At 48.2% G+C, this 20,005-nt stretch overlaps 1 protein-coding gene across 5 annotated transcripts in view; it reads right to left on the bottom strand.

The window, feature by feature from the left end:
• The window catches only part of CCDC169 (coiled-coil domain containing 169), a 114,926-nt gene that overhangs the window by 13,426 nt on the left and 81,495 nt on the right, over window positions 1-20,005 (bottom strand). For 4 of the 5 annotated variants that reach the window (XR_013224064.1, XM_077298209.1, XM_077298212.1 and 1 more), the window contains exon 8: window positions 11,064-11,117. The exons of the other annotated variant lie outside the window; for it this stretch is intronic. Coding sequence is in view for 3 of the 4 variants with exons in the window: in XM_077298209.1 (XP_077154324.1) it covers window positions 11,064-11,117 (54 nt within the window). In the remaining variant the exon portion in view is untranslated. The remainder of the gene's footprint in view (window positions 1-11,063; window positions 11,118-20,005) is intronic. 5 annotated transcript variants of the gene reach the window in all.

The following is a 20,005-nucleotide window of genomic DNA, read 5'->3' as shown; positions in this document are numbered from 1 at the left end:
GTTCACAATCCTATGTCAGAGCCTAAAATACCAATTCCTGAGTTATTCTCTGGAGATAGATCTAGGTTTTTGAATTTCAAAAATAATTGTAAATTATTCCTTTCTCTGAGACCTCGTTCCTCTGGTGACCCTGTTCAGCAAGTTAAAATTATTATTTCTTTGTTACGTGGTGACCCTCAAGATTGGGCATTCTCTCTGCCGCCAGGAGATCCTGCATTACTAAATGTGGATGCATTTTTTCTGGCGCTTGGATTGCTTTATGAGGAACCTAATCTAATAGACCAGGCAGAAAAGGTTTTGCTGGCTCTCTCTCAGGGTCTGGATGAAGCAGAGGTTTGCTGTCAGAAGTTTAGGAAATGGTCTGTGCTCACTCAGTGGAATGAGTGTGCCCTGGCAGCAATTTTCAGAAAAGGTCTTTCTGAAGCCATTAAGGATGTTATGGTGGGGTTCCCCACGCCTGCGGGTCTGAATGAGTCTATGTCGTTGGCCATTCAGATTGATCGGCGTTTGCGGGAGCGCAAACCTGTGCACCATCTGGCGGTATTTTCTGAGCAGAAGCCTGAGTCTATGCAATGTGACAGGATTCTGACCAGAATTGAACGGCAGAATCACAGACGTCAGAATGGGTTGTGCTTTTACTGTGGTGATTCTACTCATGTTATCTCTGATTGTTCTAAGTGCACAAATAGGTTCACTAAATCTGTCACCATTGGTACTGTACAGCCCAAATTCATTTTGTCTGTTACTTTGATTTGCTCCCTGTCATCCTACTAAGTTATGGCTTTTGTGGATTCAGGTGCTTCCCTGAACTTGATGGATTTGTCATTTGCCAGGCGCTGTGGTTTTATCTTGGAGCCTTTGCAATTTCCTATTCCACTAAAGGGAATTGATGCTACGCCATTGGCCAAGAATAAGCCTCAGTACTGGACTCAAGTGACTATGTGCATGACTCCTGCACATCAGGAGGTGATTCGTTTTCTTGTGTTACATAATTTGCATGACGTTGTCGTGTTGGGTCTGCCATGGCTGCAGGCTCATAATCCAGTCCTGGATTGGAAAGCAATGTCTGTGTCAAGTTGGGGTTGCCAGGGGATTCATGGCGATGCTCCTTTGGTGTCAATTGCTGCTTCTACTCCTTCTGAAGTCCCTGAATTTCTGTCGGACTACCAGGATGTATTTGATGAGCCCAAATCCAGTGCCCTACCTCCTCATAGGGATTGTGATTGTGCTATAAATTTGATTCCTGGTAGTAAGTTCCCTAAGGGACGACTTTTCAATTTATCTGTACCAGAACATACCGCTATGTGGAGTTATATAAAGGAGTCTCTGGAGAAGGGGCATATTCGCCCGTCCTCGTCCCCTTTGGGTGCGGGGTTCTTTTTTGTGGCCAAGAAGGATGGTTCTCTGAGACCTTGTATAGATTATCGCCTTCTAAATAACATCACGGTCAAATTTCAGTATCCTTTGCCATTGCTGTCTGATCTGTTTGCTCGGATTAAGGGGGCTAGTTGGTTCACCAAGATAGATCTTCGAGGAGCGTATAATCTTGTGCGTATTAAAAGGGCGATGAATGGAAAACGGCATTTAATACGCCCGAAGGCCATTTTGAGTACTTGGTGATGCCTTTTGGGCTCTCTAATGCACCTTCCGTGTTTCATTCCTTCATGCACGACATCTTCCGAGAGTATCTGTATAGATTTATGATTGTGTACCTGGATGATATTTTGGTATTTTCTGACGATTGGGAATCCCATGTGAAGCAGGTCAGGATGGTATTTCAGGTCCTGCGTGCCAATGCCTTATTTGTGAAGGGCTCTAAATGTCTCTTCGGAGTCCAGAAGGTTTCCTTTTTGGGCTTTATTTTTTCTCCTTCCACTATTGAGATGGATCCAGTTAAGGTCCAGGCTATTTATGACTGGACTCAACCTACATCAGTGAAGAGTCTTCAGAAGTTCTTGGGCTTTGCTAATTTTTACCGTCGCTTCAACACTAATTTTTCTAGTGTGGTTAAGCCTTTGACGGATTTGACCAAGAAGGGTTCTGATGTGACCAATTGGTCTCCTGCGGCCGTGGAGGCCTTTCAGGAGCTGAAACGTCGGTTTTCTTCGGCTCCTGTCTTGCGTCAGCCGGATGTCTCTCTCCCTTTCCAGGTCGAGGTTGATGCCTCTGAGATAGGAGCAGGGGCTGTCTTTTCGCAGAAAAACTCTGATGGCTCTATGATGAGGCCATGTGCTTTCTTTTCAAGAAAGTTTTCGCCTGCCGAGCGGAATTATGATGTTGGTAATCGGGAGTTGTTGGCAATGAAGTGGGCATTTGAGGAGTGGCGACATTGGCTTGAGGGAGCCAAACATCGTGTGGTGGTCTTGACGGATCACAAGAATTTGACTTATCTCGAGTCTGCCAAACGGTTAAATCCTAGACAGGCTCGATGGTCGCTGTTTTTCTCCCGTTTCAATTTCGTGGTTTCATACCTTCCGGGTTCAAAGAACGTGAAGGCTGATGCCCTTTCTAGGAGTTTTGTGCCTGACTCTCCGGGAGTTTCTGAACCGGCTGGTATCCTCAGAGAGTGGGTGATTCTGTCTGCCATCTCCCCTGATTTGCGGCAGGTGCTGCAGGAATTTCAGGCCAATAAACCTGACCGTTGTCCACTGGAGAGACTGTTTGTCCCGGATAGATGGACCAGTAGAGTTATTTCCAAGGTTCATTCTTCGGTGTTGGCGGGTCACCCTGGAATTTTTGGTACCAGGGATTTGGTGGCTAGGTCCTTTTGGTGGCCGTCCTTGTCGCGGGATGTGCGTTCCTTTGTGCAGTCCTGTGGGATTTGTGCTCGGGCCAAGCCTTGCTGTTCTCGTGCCAGTGGTTTGCTTTTGCCTTTGCCTGTCCCAAAGAGGCCTTGGACGCATATTTCCATGGATTTTATTTCGGATCTTCCAGTCTCTCAGAGGATGTCTGTCATCTGGGTGGTTTGTGATCGTTTTTCTAAAATGGTCCATTTGGTACCCTTGCCTAAGCTGCCTTCCTCCTCCGATTTGGTGCCGCTGTTTTTTCAGAATGTGGTTCGTTTGCATGGGATTCCGGAGAACATTGTGTCTGACAGAGGATCCCAGTTTGTGTCCAGATTTTGGCGGTCCTTTTGTGCTAAGATGGGCATTGATTTGTCGTTTTCGTCGGCCTTCCATCCTCAGACGAATGGCCAAACTGAACGAACTAATCAGACCTTGGAAACTTTTCTGAGATGTTTTGTTTCGGCTGATCAGGATGATTGGGTGTCCTTTTTGCCATTGGCTGAGTTCGCCCTCAATAATCGGGCTAGTTCTGCTACTTTGGTTTCACCTTTTTTTTGTAGTTCTGGTTTTCATCCTCGTTTTTCCTCAGGTCAGGTTGAGCCTTCGGACTGTCCTGGGGTGGATTCTGTGGTGGATAGGTTGCAACAGATTTGGAACCACGTAGTGGACAATTTGACGTTGTCACAAGAGAAGGCTCAGCGCTTTGCTAACCGCCGTCGCTGTGTGGGTCCCCGACTTCGTGTGGGGGATTTGGTATGGCTGTCTTCTCGTTTCGTTCCTATGAAGGTTTCCTCTCCTAAGTTCAAGCCTCGTTTCATCGGTCCTTATAAGATTTTAGAAATCCTTAACCCTGAGTCATTTCGTTTGGACCTCCCAGCATCGTTTGCCATTCATAATGTGTTCCATAGGTCATTATTGCGGAGGTATGTGGTGCCTGTGGTTCCTTCTGTTGATCCTCCTGCTCCGGTGTTGGTTGAGGGAGAATTGGAGTATGTGGTGGAGAAGATCTTGGATTCTCGTATTTCGAGACGGAAGCTTCAGTACTTGGTTAAGTGGAAGGGCTATGGTCAGGAGGATAATTCCTGGGTTGTCGCCTCTGATGTCCATGCGGCTGATTTGGTTCGTGCCTTTCATCTGGCTCGTCCGGATCGGCCTGGGGGCTCTGTTGAGGGTTCGGTGACCCCTCCTCAAGGGGGGGGGTACTGTTGTGAATTCCGTTCTCGGGCTCCCTCCTTTGGTCATGAGTGGTATTGTGTGAGTTCTGTTCTTGGGCTCCCTCTGGTGGCCTTTAGTGCTTATTGTGGGTCTGTAGCTGGAATCCAGCTGCCTCGTTTTCTGCTAGTCTGGCCTCTATTTAACTCCACCTGGACCTTCACTTTTTGCCTGCTGTCGTTGTATTCAGTACTGGTTCTGATCTCTCTGGACTTTCCTTGTGACCTGTCTCCTCCTGAGAAGCTAAGTCTTGCTAGTTCATGTTTGCTCATTATTTCCTTGAAAATGTTTCTCTGTATATGATGAGTTCTGTCCAGCTTGCTTATATGTAATATTTTCGCTTGCTGGAAGTTCTGGGGTGCAGAGTTGCGCCCCTCACATCGTGAGTCGGTGTGGGGGTTCTTGTAATCTCTGCGTGGATTATTTTTGATAGCATTTTATACTGACCGCACAGATCCCTTGCTGTCTTCTGTCTATTTAGTGTTAGCGGGCCTCATTTGCTAAAAACCTGTTTTCATTCCTTAACTCACCGTTATTATTTGTGGGGGGCTGTCTAAAACTTTGGGGTGATTTCTCTGAGGCAAGTGAGGCTTGCTTTCTCTCTAGGGGTAGCTAGTTTCTCAGGCTGTGACGAGGCGTCTAGGATTTTAGGTAACGCTCCACGGCTGCCTATAGTGTGTATTGATAGAATCAGGGTTGCGGTCAGTATAGCTCCCACATTCCCCAGAGCTTGTCCTAAGGATTTCTGTTACTTAGCAGGTCAGTTTGCGATCCTTGCCACAGGATCATAACAGATGACCCCAATCAGAGCCGGAGGATGGCTATTGGGAGCAGAGAGAAGGCACAGACGCCGCAGTGATGACCCCAATCAGAGCTGGAGGATGGCTATTGGGAGCAGAGAAGGCACAGACGCCGCAGCGATGATGCCCAATCAGAGCTGGAGGATGGCTATTGGAAGCAGAGAGGAGGCACAGACGCTGCAGTGATGACGCCCAATCAGAGCCGGAGGATGGCTATTGGGAGCAGAGAGAAGGCACAGACGCCGCAGTGATGACCCCAATCAGAGCTGGAGGATGGCTATTGGGAGCAGAGAAGGCACAGACGCCGCAGCGATGATGCCCAATCAGAGCTGGAGGATGGCTACTGGGAGCATAGAGATGGCACAGACGCTGCAGTGATGACCCCAATCAGAGCCGGAGGATGGCTATTGGGTGCAGAGAGGAGGCACATACGCCGCAGCGATGATGCCCAATCAGAGCCGGAGGATGGCTATTGGGAGCAGAGAGAAGGCACAGACGCCGCAGAGATGACTCCTATAGGATCGGGCTATACTCATTAAAATACAGCGTGGGACAAAATCAAATGATATTGTTTGGATATACAGGGGCGTCCGGACTCAGGATGTAAACGTTTCTGGAATGCGTAACAGGAGCAGATACAGTTGGCATTTGTTGACAGACTCAAAAACAGGTGACGGGTTCCCTTTAACTATAAATTAAGTATTTTGGTGAGACACCGGTAGCAGCAGCATCTCCTGTGCCTTTATGTCTCTGTCTCCTTACAGCAGCTCCTCCTCTCCATAAACTTCTTTGTGCAGCGTGTAACCTGATCCCTGGGTGAGCCAATAATCCATCTTAACATCATTTCAGAAGTTTTTGAGTGAATGAGCAGTTTGAGGATGATGGAGGAAAAAAGTGACAGGTAAGTGGACAAAAATGCATTTTTCTCAAATAATATATATTACAAAGTTTCTACAAAGCTGGAGGAAATAACGCTAATTTTAAGAGAACCTGACGGCACAATTTTGTAATGTAAAATAAAGACATGGCGGTATTGGCACCGTAATACGGATTACGTTGATACCTTGGGTGAAAAAATCCACTTTGTTCTTTGATCTCCATTTTGAAGTTTTCTGCTGATTAGATTTTGGTGCACGGGGGACAGCCTGTGCACGGGGTCTTCTCCTCTCGGTCTATGATTCCCCTTCAGCTGCCTCCGGACTATAAATGTCAGATCACTGCTTTTTTAGTGACCTACCTCCTCTGCACTAGCACAGTCACTGCTGTCAAATTGAGATCTCGGCTCAATGACGTCTTTTAGAGACGATTGCGCATACAGTGCCTTGCGAAAGTATTCGGCTCCCTGAAACTTTTCAACCTTTTCCCACATATCATGCTTCAAACATAAAGATACCAAATGTAAATTTTTGGTGAAGAATCAGCAACAAGTTGAACACAATTGTGAAGTTGAACGAAATTTATTGGTTATTTAAAATTTTTGTGGAAATTCAAAAACTGAAAAGTGGGAAGTGCAATATTGTTTGGCCCTTTTAAGTTAATACTTTGTTGCACCACCTTTTGCTGTGATTACAGCTGCAAGTCACTTGGGGTATGTCTCTATCAGTTTTGTACATGGGGAGACTGAAATTCTTGCCCATTCTTCCTTGGCAAACAGCTCGAGCTCAGTGAGGTTTGATGGAAATCATTTGTGAACAGCAGTTTTCAGCCCTTTTCACAGATTCCCAGTCCCAGGTCTTTTGCAGACTCCAACAGGTTTTCTTCAAGAATGATCCTGTGTTTGGCTCCATCCATCTTCCCATCAATTTTAACCATCTTCCCTGTCCCTGCTGAAGAAAAGCAGGCCCAAATCATGATGATGCCACCACTATGTTTGACAGTGGGGATGGTGTGTTCAGGGTGATGAGCAGTGTTGCCTTTACGCCAAACATATCGTTTGGCATTGTTGCCAAAAAGTTCAATTTTGGTTTAATCTGACCTGAGCACCTTCTTCCACATGTTTGGTGTGTCTCCCAGGTGGCTTGTTGCAAACTTTAAATGACACTTTTTATGGATATCTTTGAGAAATGGCTTTCTTCTTGCCACTCTTCCATAAAGGCCAGATTTGTGCAGTGTACGACTGATTGTTGTCCTATGGACGGACTGTCCCACATCAGCTGTATATCTCTGCAGTTCATCCAGAGAGATCATGGGCCGCTGCGGATTCGCAGCAGTTTTTCATGCGTTGTACAGTACCATGTAAACCTATGGAAAACAAAATCCACAGTGCACATGCTGCGGAAAAAACTGTGCAGAAATGCTGAGCTGTTTATTCCGCAGCATGTCAATTCTTTGTGCGGATTCCACAGCTGTTTACACCTGCTCCTCAATAGGAATCCGCAGGTGTAAAACCGCAGGTGGAATCCGCACAAAAACGGCGGTAAATCCGTGGTAATTCCGCAGGTAATCTGCAGTGAGGATTTCTTATGGATTTACCAAAATCAGTGTGGAAAAATCCACACAACTTTCTGCAACGTGTGCACATAGCCTTAAACACATTCTAAATAGGCCCAGGGTGGTGGGAACTAAAAAACTGATACTCACCTACAGGATCAGTACTGCTCCTCTGTACTATGTGTTATGCCCTCCACTTCTGGCTTCTTCTTCTAGCAGGGAGCATCACGTCACCTCTGCAGCCAATCAGTGGTACATCCTTGATATGTCCGAGTCGCAAAAAAGTTTTTACTTCTGCCTTCTGCAGCGGTTACATATCGTCCCCCACCAGAAGAAGCCTGATGCTAGGGGAGAACATAGTGCAGAGTACAGAGGAGCGGCACCTGTTGTGAATTCCGTCTGGGTTCCCTCTGGTGGCCTTTAGCGATACTGCGGGTCTGGAGCTGGGCTCAGCTGCCTCATTTCCTGCTATGCTGGTTCCTATTTAACTCCACCTGGACCTTTATTTGTTGCCTGCTGTCGTTGCATTCAGTACTGGTTCTGACCTCTCCTGGATTTTCCTGGTGACCTGTCTATTTCTGAGAAGCTAAGTCTTGCTAGTTCTTTTTGCTCATTGTTTCCTTGAATATGTTTCTCAGTATATGATGTGTTCAGTCCAGCTTGCTTATATGTGATTTTTCGCTTGCTGGTAGCTCTGGGGAGCAGAAGTACGCCCCTCACATCGTGAGTCGGTGTGGGGGTTCTTGTACTTTCTGCGTGGATAGTTTTTGTACCGACCGCACAGATCCCTGCTATCTTCTGTCTATTTAGTGTTAGCGGGCCTCATTTGCTTAAACCTGTTTTTCATTCCTACGTTTGTATTTTCCCCTTAACTCACCGTTATTATTTGTGGGGGGCTGTCTAAAACTTTGGGGTTATTTCTCTGAGGCAAGTGAGGCTTTGCTTTCTCTCTAGGGGTAGCTAGTTCCTCAGGCTGTGAAGAGGCGTCTAGGTTTTTAGGTAACGCTCCACGGCTGCCTTTAGTGTGTGTGGATAGTATCAGGATTGCGGTCGGTATAGTTCCACATTCCCGGAGCTTGTCCTACTTATCAGGTTTACCTATCAGGTCAGTTTGGTGATCCTACCACCGGATCATAACAGGCACCCGTCTGGTAAGTTAGTTTCAATTTACGTACAGCCCCTTTAAATATCAAAACACACCAATAGCCATGTGTTTACTATTGTGTGGTCAAACTATCAGAAGAATAGATTGAAGACTTCATGCCCTATGGAGTGGTTGGCATGCTTTGTACTGCTGTATGGTGGCCCCATGACATTGATATTCCTTAAGCAGCAGAATGGCCAAAATGGAACATGGTATAATTGTTTCTGTAGATTCTTTATGAAAGCAGAGGAAGTCTGAGGTCAGTATGGCCCATGGACTCACTAGTGACATATTAGTTGGTATTTGGAACAAAGAGCCAGCTGAAAGACAGCAGAACATATTCCCCAGAACAATGCACAGCAATCCCGCAGGTCCCACAAGTTACACAATGTTCGTCACCGAATATGGAGGTGTCCTATTAAACTAATTTCATCCATCCACTGTGTCGTCCTCGTCCTCTTCCTCCTGCACTGCTCACTTCTATGGCCCCTGTCCCTTTAATCCTCTCAATCATTTCTGAGCCGAGCACTGCAGAGGCTTTACTCCTAAATGCGAGATTAAACTACAAGAGACGTGTACGAAAATTGGCTTCTTATAAGTGATTTGCAGTTCTTAGCTGAACGCTAGTCCTGCTGATAATAAGAGAAGGGAACCAGAAATATGAAGCCCATCTGCAGAAGGTGCGCAAGTTTATAGGAATTTGGGACATATGGCAGCTGAGCTCTGACAACCTCCCTCTCTGTGTTTGCATGTTCCTTTAATTCTTTATTAATCTGGTAAAATGAAATAAACATAATTGCACTGGAATATGCATAAAGCCTGTAAATCTCCGTGCAGTCTGTGTGCACCACCATGGTGAGCGTCCTTTATGCAAATATATGCAGCATAAACATAAATGTGTATGAAATTAGCTCCCCCTAGTGACAGCTGAATGCATAAATAACTTAAAGGGGTTCTCAGGGACTAGAAAAAAAAGAAAGAAAATGGAATTATGAATAATCTCCTAGATTATTTTTTATTAGCAAATCACATTCGTTTTCACTATAGTAGATTAAACTGGTCAACATCTTGTTACATTGACAGAAACCTGTCCAGGAATGTTAAAGCGGTTGTTTAGTCCTTTTTTTTCCCACTGTACGCCTGTTCCGGCAATTCAGCTACTCCATGTCAACAGAACAACTTTTCTTCTTTTCGGCTGCTCTGCCAACAGGGCGTGACTGCCCACGTCATGCTGATTGACAGTCCGCTCTCCACAGTTAGACAGCGGGGAGCTGGTTGTCAATCAGCATGATGTCGGCAGTAACCCCCCATTGACAGGGCAGCCCAGAAGAAGAAGAGCTGCTTGTGTTCATGTGGAGCAGATGAATCACTCCGCCAAGAGAGCAGAGTGGAAGAGAAGCTGCTGCTCTGTCGATGTGATGTCAGCGGAAGCCGCTGAATCGTAGACAGGAGAAGTCTGTGACCTCTCTGTGCTGGCAGAAATCGGTGGAGGGTACAACAGTCAGGTAGTCAGCAACTACCTTCCTGTTATTTCTTAGGCCTATAGTAAAAAAAAAAAAAATAGTCCTCGATAACCGCTTTAATAGGACAGGACACAGGTGCTTTGGAAAGCTTCAGTGCTGTAACCTGGAGAACGCTTGCCAGTACTAGGTATAGGTGATTTCCAATTCACAGAGACAGACCTTATCTGCACATGCTCGCAGGCTCTTCTGCACACGCTCGCAGGCTCTTCTGCACACGCTCGCAGGCTCTTCTGCACACGCTCGCAAGCCTATCTGCACACGCTCGCAGGCTCTTCTGCACATGCTCGCAGGCTCTTCAGCACACGCTCGCAGGCTCTTCGGCACACGCTCGCAGGCCTATCTGCACACGCACTTCTGCACACGCTCACAGGCTCTTCTGCACATGCTCGCATGCTCTTCTGCACATGCTCGCATGCTCTTCTGTACATGCCCGCAGGCTGTTCTGCACATGCTCGCAGGCTCTTCTGCACATGCTCGCAGGCTCTTCTGCACATACTCGCAGGCTGTTCTGCACCTGCTCGCAGGCTCTTCTGCACTTGCTCGCAGTCTTATCTACACACGCTCGTAGGTTTATCTGCCCATGCTCACAGGTTTATTTGCACACGCTCGCAGGCTCTTCTGCACATGCTCGCAAGCTTGTCTGCACATGCTCGCAGGCTTATCTGCAGATGCTCGCAAGCTTATTTGCACATGCTCGCAGGCTCTTCTGTACATGTTCACAGGCACCTGTCAGCTCTTATTGGACAATGTCAGAGTGTAGGAGCAGATCATCAACTGGTAACACCCAGCTGTCAATTTACTCACAGTACATTTCTAAAGGCAATAACACACAGCAGAGCAATGAGTAGATCCAGAATTGGTATGTCACAAAGAATACAAGTATTTACTAAAGCGGAAGGATCATTTTTAATCATGTAATCTAAATCTAGTGGGTGATGGGAGGAATGAAGATGATGGTGGGCCAAATCTTAGGGTTAAGACAATGGTCAGCACCTGGGTTAGGGCAACGGGAAGCACGGTGGCTCAGTTGGTAGCTCTGATGCCATAAAGTGATGGGGTCCTGGGTTTAAATCCCACCAAGGACAACATCTGCAAGGAGTTTGTATGTTCTCCTGTGTTTGTGTGGGTTTCCTACCACATTACAAAAACATACTGATAGGGAACTTACATTGTGAGCTCCAATGGGGACAATATCTGTAAAGCGCTGTGGGATACGATGATGCTATATCAGTAAAATAAAACAATAAATAGGAATCAGTGAAAACAAATTTGTGGTTGTAGTCAGAAAAGGTTTTTTTCTATGCCAATTAGTGTGCGGTCAGTAAGGTGAATAACCATACTCATATTAAGGAGAGAAATGAAATACTGTAACACAGCACAGTGCATTGTAACAGCAACAGGTGCAGGCTCATGCTGTAAGAATGTTGACAGCAGATGGTGCTGCGTTAAAGGAGTTGTCACCTTTCAGAATATCCCTGTCTCTGGTTACAATTTGTTATAAAAACAAGTTTTCTTTACTTATTCACTGGTGAATCTCCACCTCATCTCCCCGTGTCTGATATTGGCCTAAGCTTTGACATCACATCAACAGACAATTACTGAGATCAGCGGATCTGCCCTTGTGGATGGAATGCCCTGCACAGAGCCGCAGAGCTCAATGATTGGCTATTGACGTAATCTCAGGGCTGCAGTCAAAATCATGCACCGGAAATAGCGGAGGGTCACTGGTAGACCCGGGAGGATAAGAAAAGCATGTTTTGTTTATTTTTATATATATATATATATATATATATATATATATATATATATATATATATATATATATATATATATATATATATATAGTGCCTACAAGTAGTATTCAACCCCCTGCAGATTTATCAGGTTTAATAAGATGCAAATAAGTTAGAGCCTTCAAACTTCAAACAAGAGCAGGATTTATTAACAGATGCATAAATCTTACAAACCAAAAAGTTTTGTTGCTCAGTTAAATTTTTATAAATTTTAAACATAAAAGTGTGGGTCAATTATTATTCAACCCCTAGGTTTAATATTTTGTGGAATAACCTTTGTTTGCAATTACAGCTAATAATCGTCTTTTCTAAGACCTGATCAGGCCGGCACAGGTCTCTGGAGTTATCTTGGCCCACTCCTCCATGCAGATCTTCTCCAAGTTATCTAGGTTCTTTGGGTGTCTCATGTGGACTTTAATCTTGAGCTCCTTCCACAAGTTTTCAATTGGGTTAAGGTCAGGAGACTGACTAGGCCACTGCAACACCTTGATTTTTTGCCTCTTGAACCAGGCCTTGGTTTTCTTGGCTGCGTGCTTTGGGTCGTTGTCTTGTTGGAAGATGAAATGACGACCCATCTTAAGATCCTTGATGGAGGAGCGGAGGTTCTTGGCCAAAATCTCCAGGTAGGCCGTGCTATCCATCTTCCCATGGATGCGGACCAGATGGCCAGGCCCCTTGGCTGAGAAACAGCCCCAAGGCATGATGCTGCCACCACCATGCTTGACTGTAGGGATGGTATTCTTGGGGTCGTATGCAGTGCCATCCAGTCTCCAAACGTCACGTGTGTGGTTGGCACCAAAGATCTCGATCTTGGTCTCATCAGACCAGAGAACCTTGAACCAGTCAGTCTCAGAGTCCTCCAAGTGACCATGAGCAAACTGTAGACGAGCCTTGACATGACGCTTTGAAAGTAAAGGTACCTTACGGGCTCATCTGGAACGGAGACCATTGCGGTGGAGTACGTTACTTATGGTATTGACTGAAACCAATGTCCCCACTGCCATGAGATCTTCCCGGATCTCCTTCCTTGTTGTCCTTGGGTTAGCCTTGACTCTTCGGACAAGCCTGGCCTCGGCACGGGAGGAAACTTTCAAAGGCTGTCCAGGCCGTAAAAGGCTAACAGTAGTTCCATAAGCCTTTCACTTCCGGATGATGCTCCCAACAGTGGAGACAGGTAGGCCCAACTCCTTGGAAAGGGTTTTGTACCCCTTGCCAGCCTTGTGACCCTCCACGATCTTGTCTCTGATGGCCTTGGAATGCTCCTTTGTCTTTCCCATGTTGACCATGTATGAGTGCGGTTCACAAGTTTGGGGAGGGTCTTAAATAGTCAGAAAAGGCTGGAAAAAGAGATAATTAATCCAAACATGTGAAGCTCATTGTTCTTTGTGCCTGAACTACTTCTTAATACTTTAGGGGAACCAAACAGAATTCTGGTGGGTTGAGGGGTTGAATAATAAATGACCCTCTGAAAGAACTTTTCACAATTTAAAAAAAAAATAAACAAAGAAATAACATTCTTTTTTGCTGCAGTGCATTTCACACTTCCAGGCTGATCTACAGTCTAAATGTCACAATGCCAAGTTAATTCCAAATGTGTAAACCTGCTAAATCTGCAGGGGGTTGAATACTACTTGTAGGCACTGTATATAAACAACCAGTACCCCGGGACTAAATTTTTCTGAAAGAGGACTGTCACGGGGTCCTTCTCCGATACCACACAATCAACAGAGCGAGGGAAGTGTGAACAATCCCAAGACCTTTATTATAGGCGAAACTAAGAGGTCCATAAACAATCCACCACACTGAGGATACAATAGTCCAGAACCCGAATGCAGTTCAGTAAGAGGATAAAATGTCCAAGGAGATGAGAGAGTCCAATAATACAGCAGACGGAGGATAAAAAAATCCATATGCTTCCCTTTCTCTCTGACGTGCTGTGTTCACACCATCCTCACCACACAGGAACCGACCACCCAGCCCCCTCCTTATGTCCAGGGGTAGCCAGACAGGTTGGGGTGGTTTTCAGGCCTCCCAGACCTGACAAAGGTGCCTCGGGGATTAAGGCACCACAAGGGATCATCAAGAGGCATAGATACAGTCAGGCTGCAGACAGCAAGCAAGCCAATTTAACCACCAGCCCCCTGGAAGGCAATCGAGACCCCAGACAACATGGGGAACACACGGAATGACACAGGACAACAAGAGAACAGCACGAAAATCAGCAAAATACAAACATACACAAAATGATACCCACACAACACACCATACCACCCCAACCTCTCCCCCCTCACAATAAGTGAGCACGCCATGAGGTCTACACAGACCTCCGGCCTGCTCACTTTAGTCCACATTGCTCAATCGTCTATAGCTCTCTGCACAGTGGCAGGGGTAGGTCGACCCGGGGAGCCCATGGCCCTTCCCGTCGAGACAGTCCATCGGTGTTCTGGTGTTGGCCTCCCCACTTGTACTGGATGGAGAAGCTGTAGGGCTGCAAGGACAAGCTCCACTGCAGCAATCCTCCACTGTCCCCTGACACGTGGTCCAGCCATGTGAGGGGGCCGTGGCCTGCAACAACCGCAAAGTCTCTGCCATACAAGTAACTCTTACAGTGCCCATACGATGACAAGGCACTCCTTTTCAATTGTGGCATAGGCAACTTCACGATCCAGTAGCTTCCGACCGGCAAAAGCAACAGGATGTTCCTCTCCAGTGGCGCCCACCCAGCCAAGCACTGCCCAATCCCAAAGGTGGATGCATCTGTCTGCAAGAGGAACCCGCGCCTATAATCAGGGGCAGCCAAGACAGGAGCAGTGATGAGTGCGGTCTCCAACGCTGAAAAGGCATCCCGCGCATGCAGTCATCCACATCACACCCCCAGGCATGCTCCTGCGGGCCAGGTGCTGAAGTTAGAAACAAATTTTCGACAGTAACCAGCAGTTCTTAAAAATGCAAGTACCTGCTTTTTCGTCTGGGGTCTACACCAGTGGCCAATGGCTTCCACCCTGAAAAGCCCAGGCCCCAGGGTCCCACCTCCCACTCCACGCCATAGGCACTGCACCCCAGCCACCCCCATCTGGCATCCATCAGGATGGTCAGTCCCGCAGCAAGGATACAGTCCAGCACTATGCCCAAGTGTTTAAGATGCTCCCCCCAGGTGGCGCCAAAAATGGCAATGTCATCCCAGCAAGCACAGGCAAAGTCCTGACCTTGTTGTAACAGTCGATCCACCAGTCTCTGGAAAGCAGCGGGGGCACCCTTCATCCCAAAGGGCACTCCCAAGAACTCAAAAAGCCCAAATGGAGTAATGAAGGCTGAGCGCTCCTGAGCGTCCTCCGTTAGGGGTATTTGCCAGTACCCCTTGCTCAAGTCTAACGTGGTCACAAATTGGGCACTGGCCAGATGATGCAATAGGTTATCATTCCTGGGCATGGGGCAAGCACCACCCCTGGCGGCACCATTTAATCACCTGCAATCAACGCAGAATCGTGTTGCACCATCCCTCCTGGGGACAAGGAAACAGGAGAGGCCCAAGAACTGTGAGATGACTGAACAACTCCCAGTCATTTCATCTCCTCCAGTTAGTTCTTTTTCATGCCATGAACAGCCTCTGGAACCCGGTAGGCAGCCCGCTGGATGGGGCGTCGTCCGGGGTCTCCACACGATGGCTGGCGAGAGCGGTTGTCCCCGGCTCCGAGGAGAAAGCAGCAGCCCTCGGCCTTAGTACTGCGAAAACATCGTCCTTTTGTATAACCAATAAATGGGAGCCCAGGGGCACTTGTTCCAGTGATCCTCCCACTTGGGCGACCTGGAGAAGATCGGAGAGATACTCGTTGGCAGCGGTATCACTAGGGGGTGGCAGACGGCTAGAACAGGCAGAGATCGGTCGTGGCAGTCTTTCAGCATGCTAACGTGGACGGCTTTCTGTCATCGACCACTAGAGCCCATGGCAACAACGTAGCCAGTGTCAGTAATTTTCTTGACAACCTGATAAGGGCCTTCCCACACTGCTTGAAGCTTGTTGGCAGGGGAAGCAGTAATCATGAGCACTTGTTGTCCTTCCATAAATTCCGGGTCCTGGCATTACGGTCATACCAGGTTTTTTGTCTGGATTGGGCCATTCGCTAATGCTCTCCAGCCAAGGCAGCCAGCTGGGCGAGACGGTCTCTGAACTCTAGAACACAGGGAATGATGGGCATTCCGGTGTCTGAGATACCTCCCTCCAAATGCTCCCTCAGAAAAGTGAGAGGCCCACGGACTTTCCGGCAAAACAGTAGTTCGAAGGGAGAGAACCCCGCGGACTCCCGGGAACCTCCTGACAGGTAAAGAGGAGACGCGGCAGGTATTTTTCCCAGTCTCTTTCAATGTCAGCAAAAGCCCTCAGCATATTTTTTATGGTTCTATTAAAGCGTTCACATCACATAGTCCGTTGGTCTGCGGGTGGTACAGGGCGGCGCGAACGGCTCGAACACCACAGGTATGCCACAGGGACTGGACCAGATCTAACATGAACCAAGTGCCTTGATCCGATAATATTTCACTAGGAAACCCTACACGGGTAAAGATGGCAACAAGTGCCTCGGCTACCTTTACTGCTGTAATACTGGACAGGGCCACTGCTTCAGGACACCTAGTGGCATAGTCCACCACTGCCAGGACACATTTTTTCCCCTGCCGGCCGGGGTGGGCCAGAGGACCTATGATGTCGACAGCTACACGTTGAAATGGTTCTTCAATTATGGGCAGGGACCGCAGGGGCACCCTATGTCGAGCCCCTGGACGATGCATTCACTGGCACACATCGCAGGTGCGGCAATAATGGGCTACCGACCGCGAGATGCCAGGCCAGTAAAAACTTTGGGTGAGTCTCTTTTCAGTTCTCTTCCTCCCTTGATGCCCAGCCAAGGTGATGTCATGGGCCAGTTGGAGTAGCTGTGCCCTGTACTTCTAAGGGACAATGAGTTGCCTGGTCGTTGTGTCAGGGTTGCCCTTGTCACTGACCTTTGTTACACGATAATACATAGTTATTAAGGTTGAAGGAAGACTTTAAGTCCATCTAGTTCAACCCATAGCCTAACCTAACATGTTGATCCAGAGGAAGGCAAAAAACCTACAGTCTGTTTTCTCGAGTGAAGCCATCCCCACCATCTCCCACGTGCCCAGCTTCTGCCCTTAGCCTAAGGGCTGCTAAGGGAGTGTCACCCTCTATTTCTCTCCTAAACTCCTCTCTATCCCAAGACTCTCCCAATGTAGTAGCAGCAATCGTATTGCTTATAAACTCTGATGCGGTTCGTGGTGGTTACTCCCCGGTGAGGTCCGGATGATGTAGTGCTTGAAGGGCCTGTAGTTGGGTGACTGCTCCCCCCACAAATTGGCACTGTAACTCCCCATTATCGTTCCCAAGGAGGATATCTGCAAGAAATCCTCCCATAACTCCAATCCAACACAGTTTTTCTCCACAGCCATAATCCAAACGCACAGAAGCTCGCTGTATATCTTTGCGGGCACCCCCTGCCAGGACAATGGGAATTCCCGGACCCTGGTGAATTGCCTCTGGTCAAACCACATGGGGGTCAGCGATAGTCAGGAATGCCCCCGTGTCTCTAAATCCTGACACTATGTATCCATGAATTAAGACATCCTGCAGGTGGCGTTGCCGTAGCTCTGGGTAGCTAAAGGACAAAGGCCGGAGTCTGTACACTCCAAGAGGGGTATCTATGGTGCCGTGGTTGGTGGTCCACTCTGGTGGGGGTGGTGGTAGCTCTTCCTCAGGCGGGATGGAGTGCACAAGATGCACTGGACGAGGTGGGGCTGCGTGGGGCTCCCTCCGAATCCTTGAGGGACAGCCAGACTGCAAATATCCAGGTTGCCCACACCCATAACATCTCTCTGTGATACCCCCAGGTCGTGGTCAGAACTGTTGGGGCCCAGGATTGTGAGGCAGGATAGTCATCTGCTTGCGACTGGGTGGAAGGGCAGATATAATCGGAGGGGGACGGGGCACGGGAGCAGGCCGTGGTTCATTGTCCAGAAGCCAACTCCATTGCGGTCGGATAGTAAGGGCTTCATCGGCCAGGTGTGCAGCTCTATCCACGGTACAAGGCGTGCGCTCCCGGACACATTCCCGTACCTCTGCGGGGCACTTGGCAAGAAATTGTACTATAAGAAATGCCTGTATAACATCTTCCACAGTAAAGGCGTTTTCTGCTTCCAGCCATCTCCGACATGCCTGAGACATCTTATGTGCATACATCCTAAACTATGCCCCCGTGGTGCATGGGAGCTCTTGGAACTTGGCCCTATATGAGTCTGGGGTGATAGCATGGTAATCCAGGATAGTCCGCTTTACAATGTTAGAATTCCGATTCCGCTGTCAATGGTTCGGTAAGCCTCCGCCATGCTTCCGTTCAGGAGTCCCACTAACAAACACATCCAGCCAAAGTGGGGCACCTCCATCACAGCACACTGCTGCTCAAAGTCCTTGAAGAACCCCTCCACATCTCCAGAAGCCTCATCAAATGGCTTAAACTCTGTCCGGGTGATCCGTACAGGCTCCCGGATCGTTGGGTATACACTCCACATTGCATTACTCCCTCTTTCAAGCTCCATTGCTTCTTGTCTCCACTGTGCCCGGCGGGCAGCCTCCTCTTTATACTCCTGAGAGACGCCTGGGCCCAGAACTGCCATCTCTTCTTCGTACCACACCAACCACTGGCTTTTTGGGGTGGGGATCCCTGTCTCTAGTGCTTGTCCTTCAGACATCTGGGAGGAGGTGGCCGGGCTAGCACCCACCAGTAGGTCAATTAAGGCTTCTTTAGTCAGTCCGTGGTAGTTCAGGCCCAGGTCTCTGGCTCTCTCCTGTAAACTGGATACAGTCCAAATTCTGTACTCACTCTGTGGGTGGTTCTCCATTGGGTTGCACTCTGTTGATCCCACTGCTGCCACCAGTTTTCACGGCGTCCTTCTCCGATACCACACAATCAACAGAGCGAGGGAAGTGTGAACAATCCCAAGACCTTTATTATAGGCGAAACTAAAAGGTCCATAAACAATCCACCACACTGAGGGTACAATAGTCCAGAACACGAATGCAGTTCAGTAGTAGGATAAAATGTCCAAGGAGATGAGAGTCCAATAATCCAGCAGACAGAGGATAAAAAAAATCCATATGCTTTCCTTTCTCTCTGACGTGCTGTGTTCACACCATCCTCGCCAACAGGAACCGACCACCCAGCCCCCATCCCCCCTTATGTTCAGGGGTAGCCAGACAGGTCGGGGTGGTTTTCAGGCCTCCCAGACCTGACAAAAGGTGCCTCGGGGATTAAAGCACCACAGGGGGTCATCAAGAAGCTAAAGGCCCTGTCTCACATAGCGAGATCGCTAGCGAGATCGCTGCTGAGTCACAAGTTTTGTGACGCAACAGCGACCTCAGTAGCGATCTCGCTATGTGTGACACGTACCAGCGACCAGGCCCCTGCTGCGAGATCGCTGGTCGTGTCGGAATGGCCTGGACCTTTTTTTGGTCGCTGAGGTCCCGCTGACATCGCTGAATCGGTGTGTGTGACACCGATCCAGCGATGTCTTCACTGGTAACCAGGGTAAACATCGGGTTACTAAGCGCAGGGCCGCGCTTAGTAACCTGATGTTTACCCTGGTTACCAACGTAAATGTAAAAAAAAACAAACACTACATACTCACCATCTGATGTCCGTCAGGTCCCTTGCCGTCTGCTTCCTGCTCTGACTGACTGCCGCCGTACAGTGAGAGCAGAGCACAGCAGTGACATCACCGCTGCGCTCTGCTCTCACTGTACGGCGGCACTCAGTGAGAGCGGGAAGCAGACAGCAAGGGACCTGACGGACACCGAAAGGCGAGTATGTACTGTTTGTTTTTTTTGGTAACCAGGGTAAACATCGGGTTACTAAGCGCGGCCCTGCGCTTAGTAACCCGATGTTTACCCTGGTTACCCGGGTGCTGCAGGGGGACTTCGGCATCGTTGAAGACAGTTTCAACGATGCCGAAGTCGTTCCCCTGATCGTTGGTTGCTGGAGAGAGCTGTCTGTGTGACAGCTCCCCAGCGACCACACAACGACTTACCAACGATCACGGCCAGGTCGTATTGCTGGTCGTGATCGTTGGTAAATCGCTATGTGAGACGGGGCCTATAGATACAGTCAGGCTGCAGACAGCAAGTGAGCCAATTCAACCACCAGTCCCCTGGAAGGAAATCGAGACCCCAGACAACTCGGAGAACACACAGAACGACACAGGGCAACAAGAGAACACCACGAAAATCAGCAAAATACAAAGATACACAAAA

This window comes from Ranitomeya variabilis, chromosome 3, assembly GCF_051348905.1.
Source record: "Ranitomeya variabilis isolate aRanVar5 chromosome 3, aRanVar5.hap1, whole genome shotgun sequence".
NCBI lineage: Eukaryota > Metazoa > Chordata > Amphibia > Anura > Dendrobatidae > Ranitomeya > Ranitomeya variabilis.
Note: the sequence above shows the minus strand (reverse complement) of the source record. Positions and strands in the feature narration are given on the sequence as shown.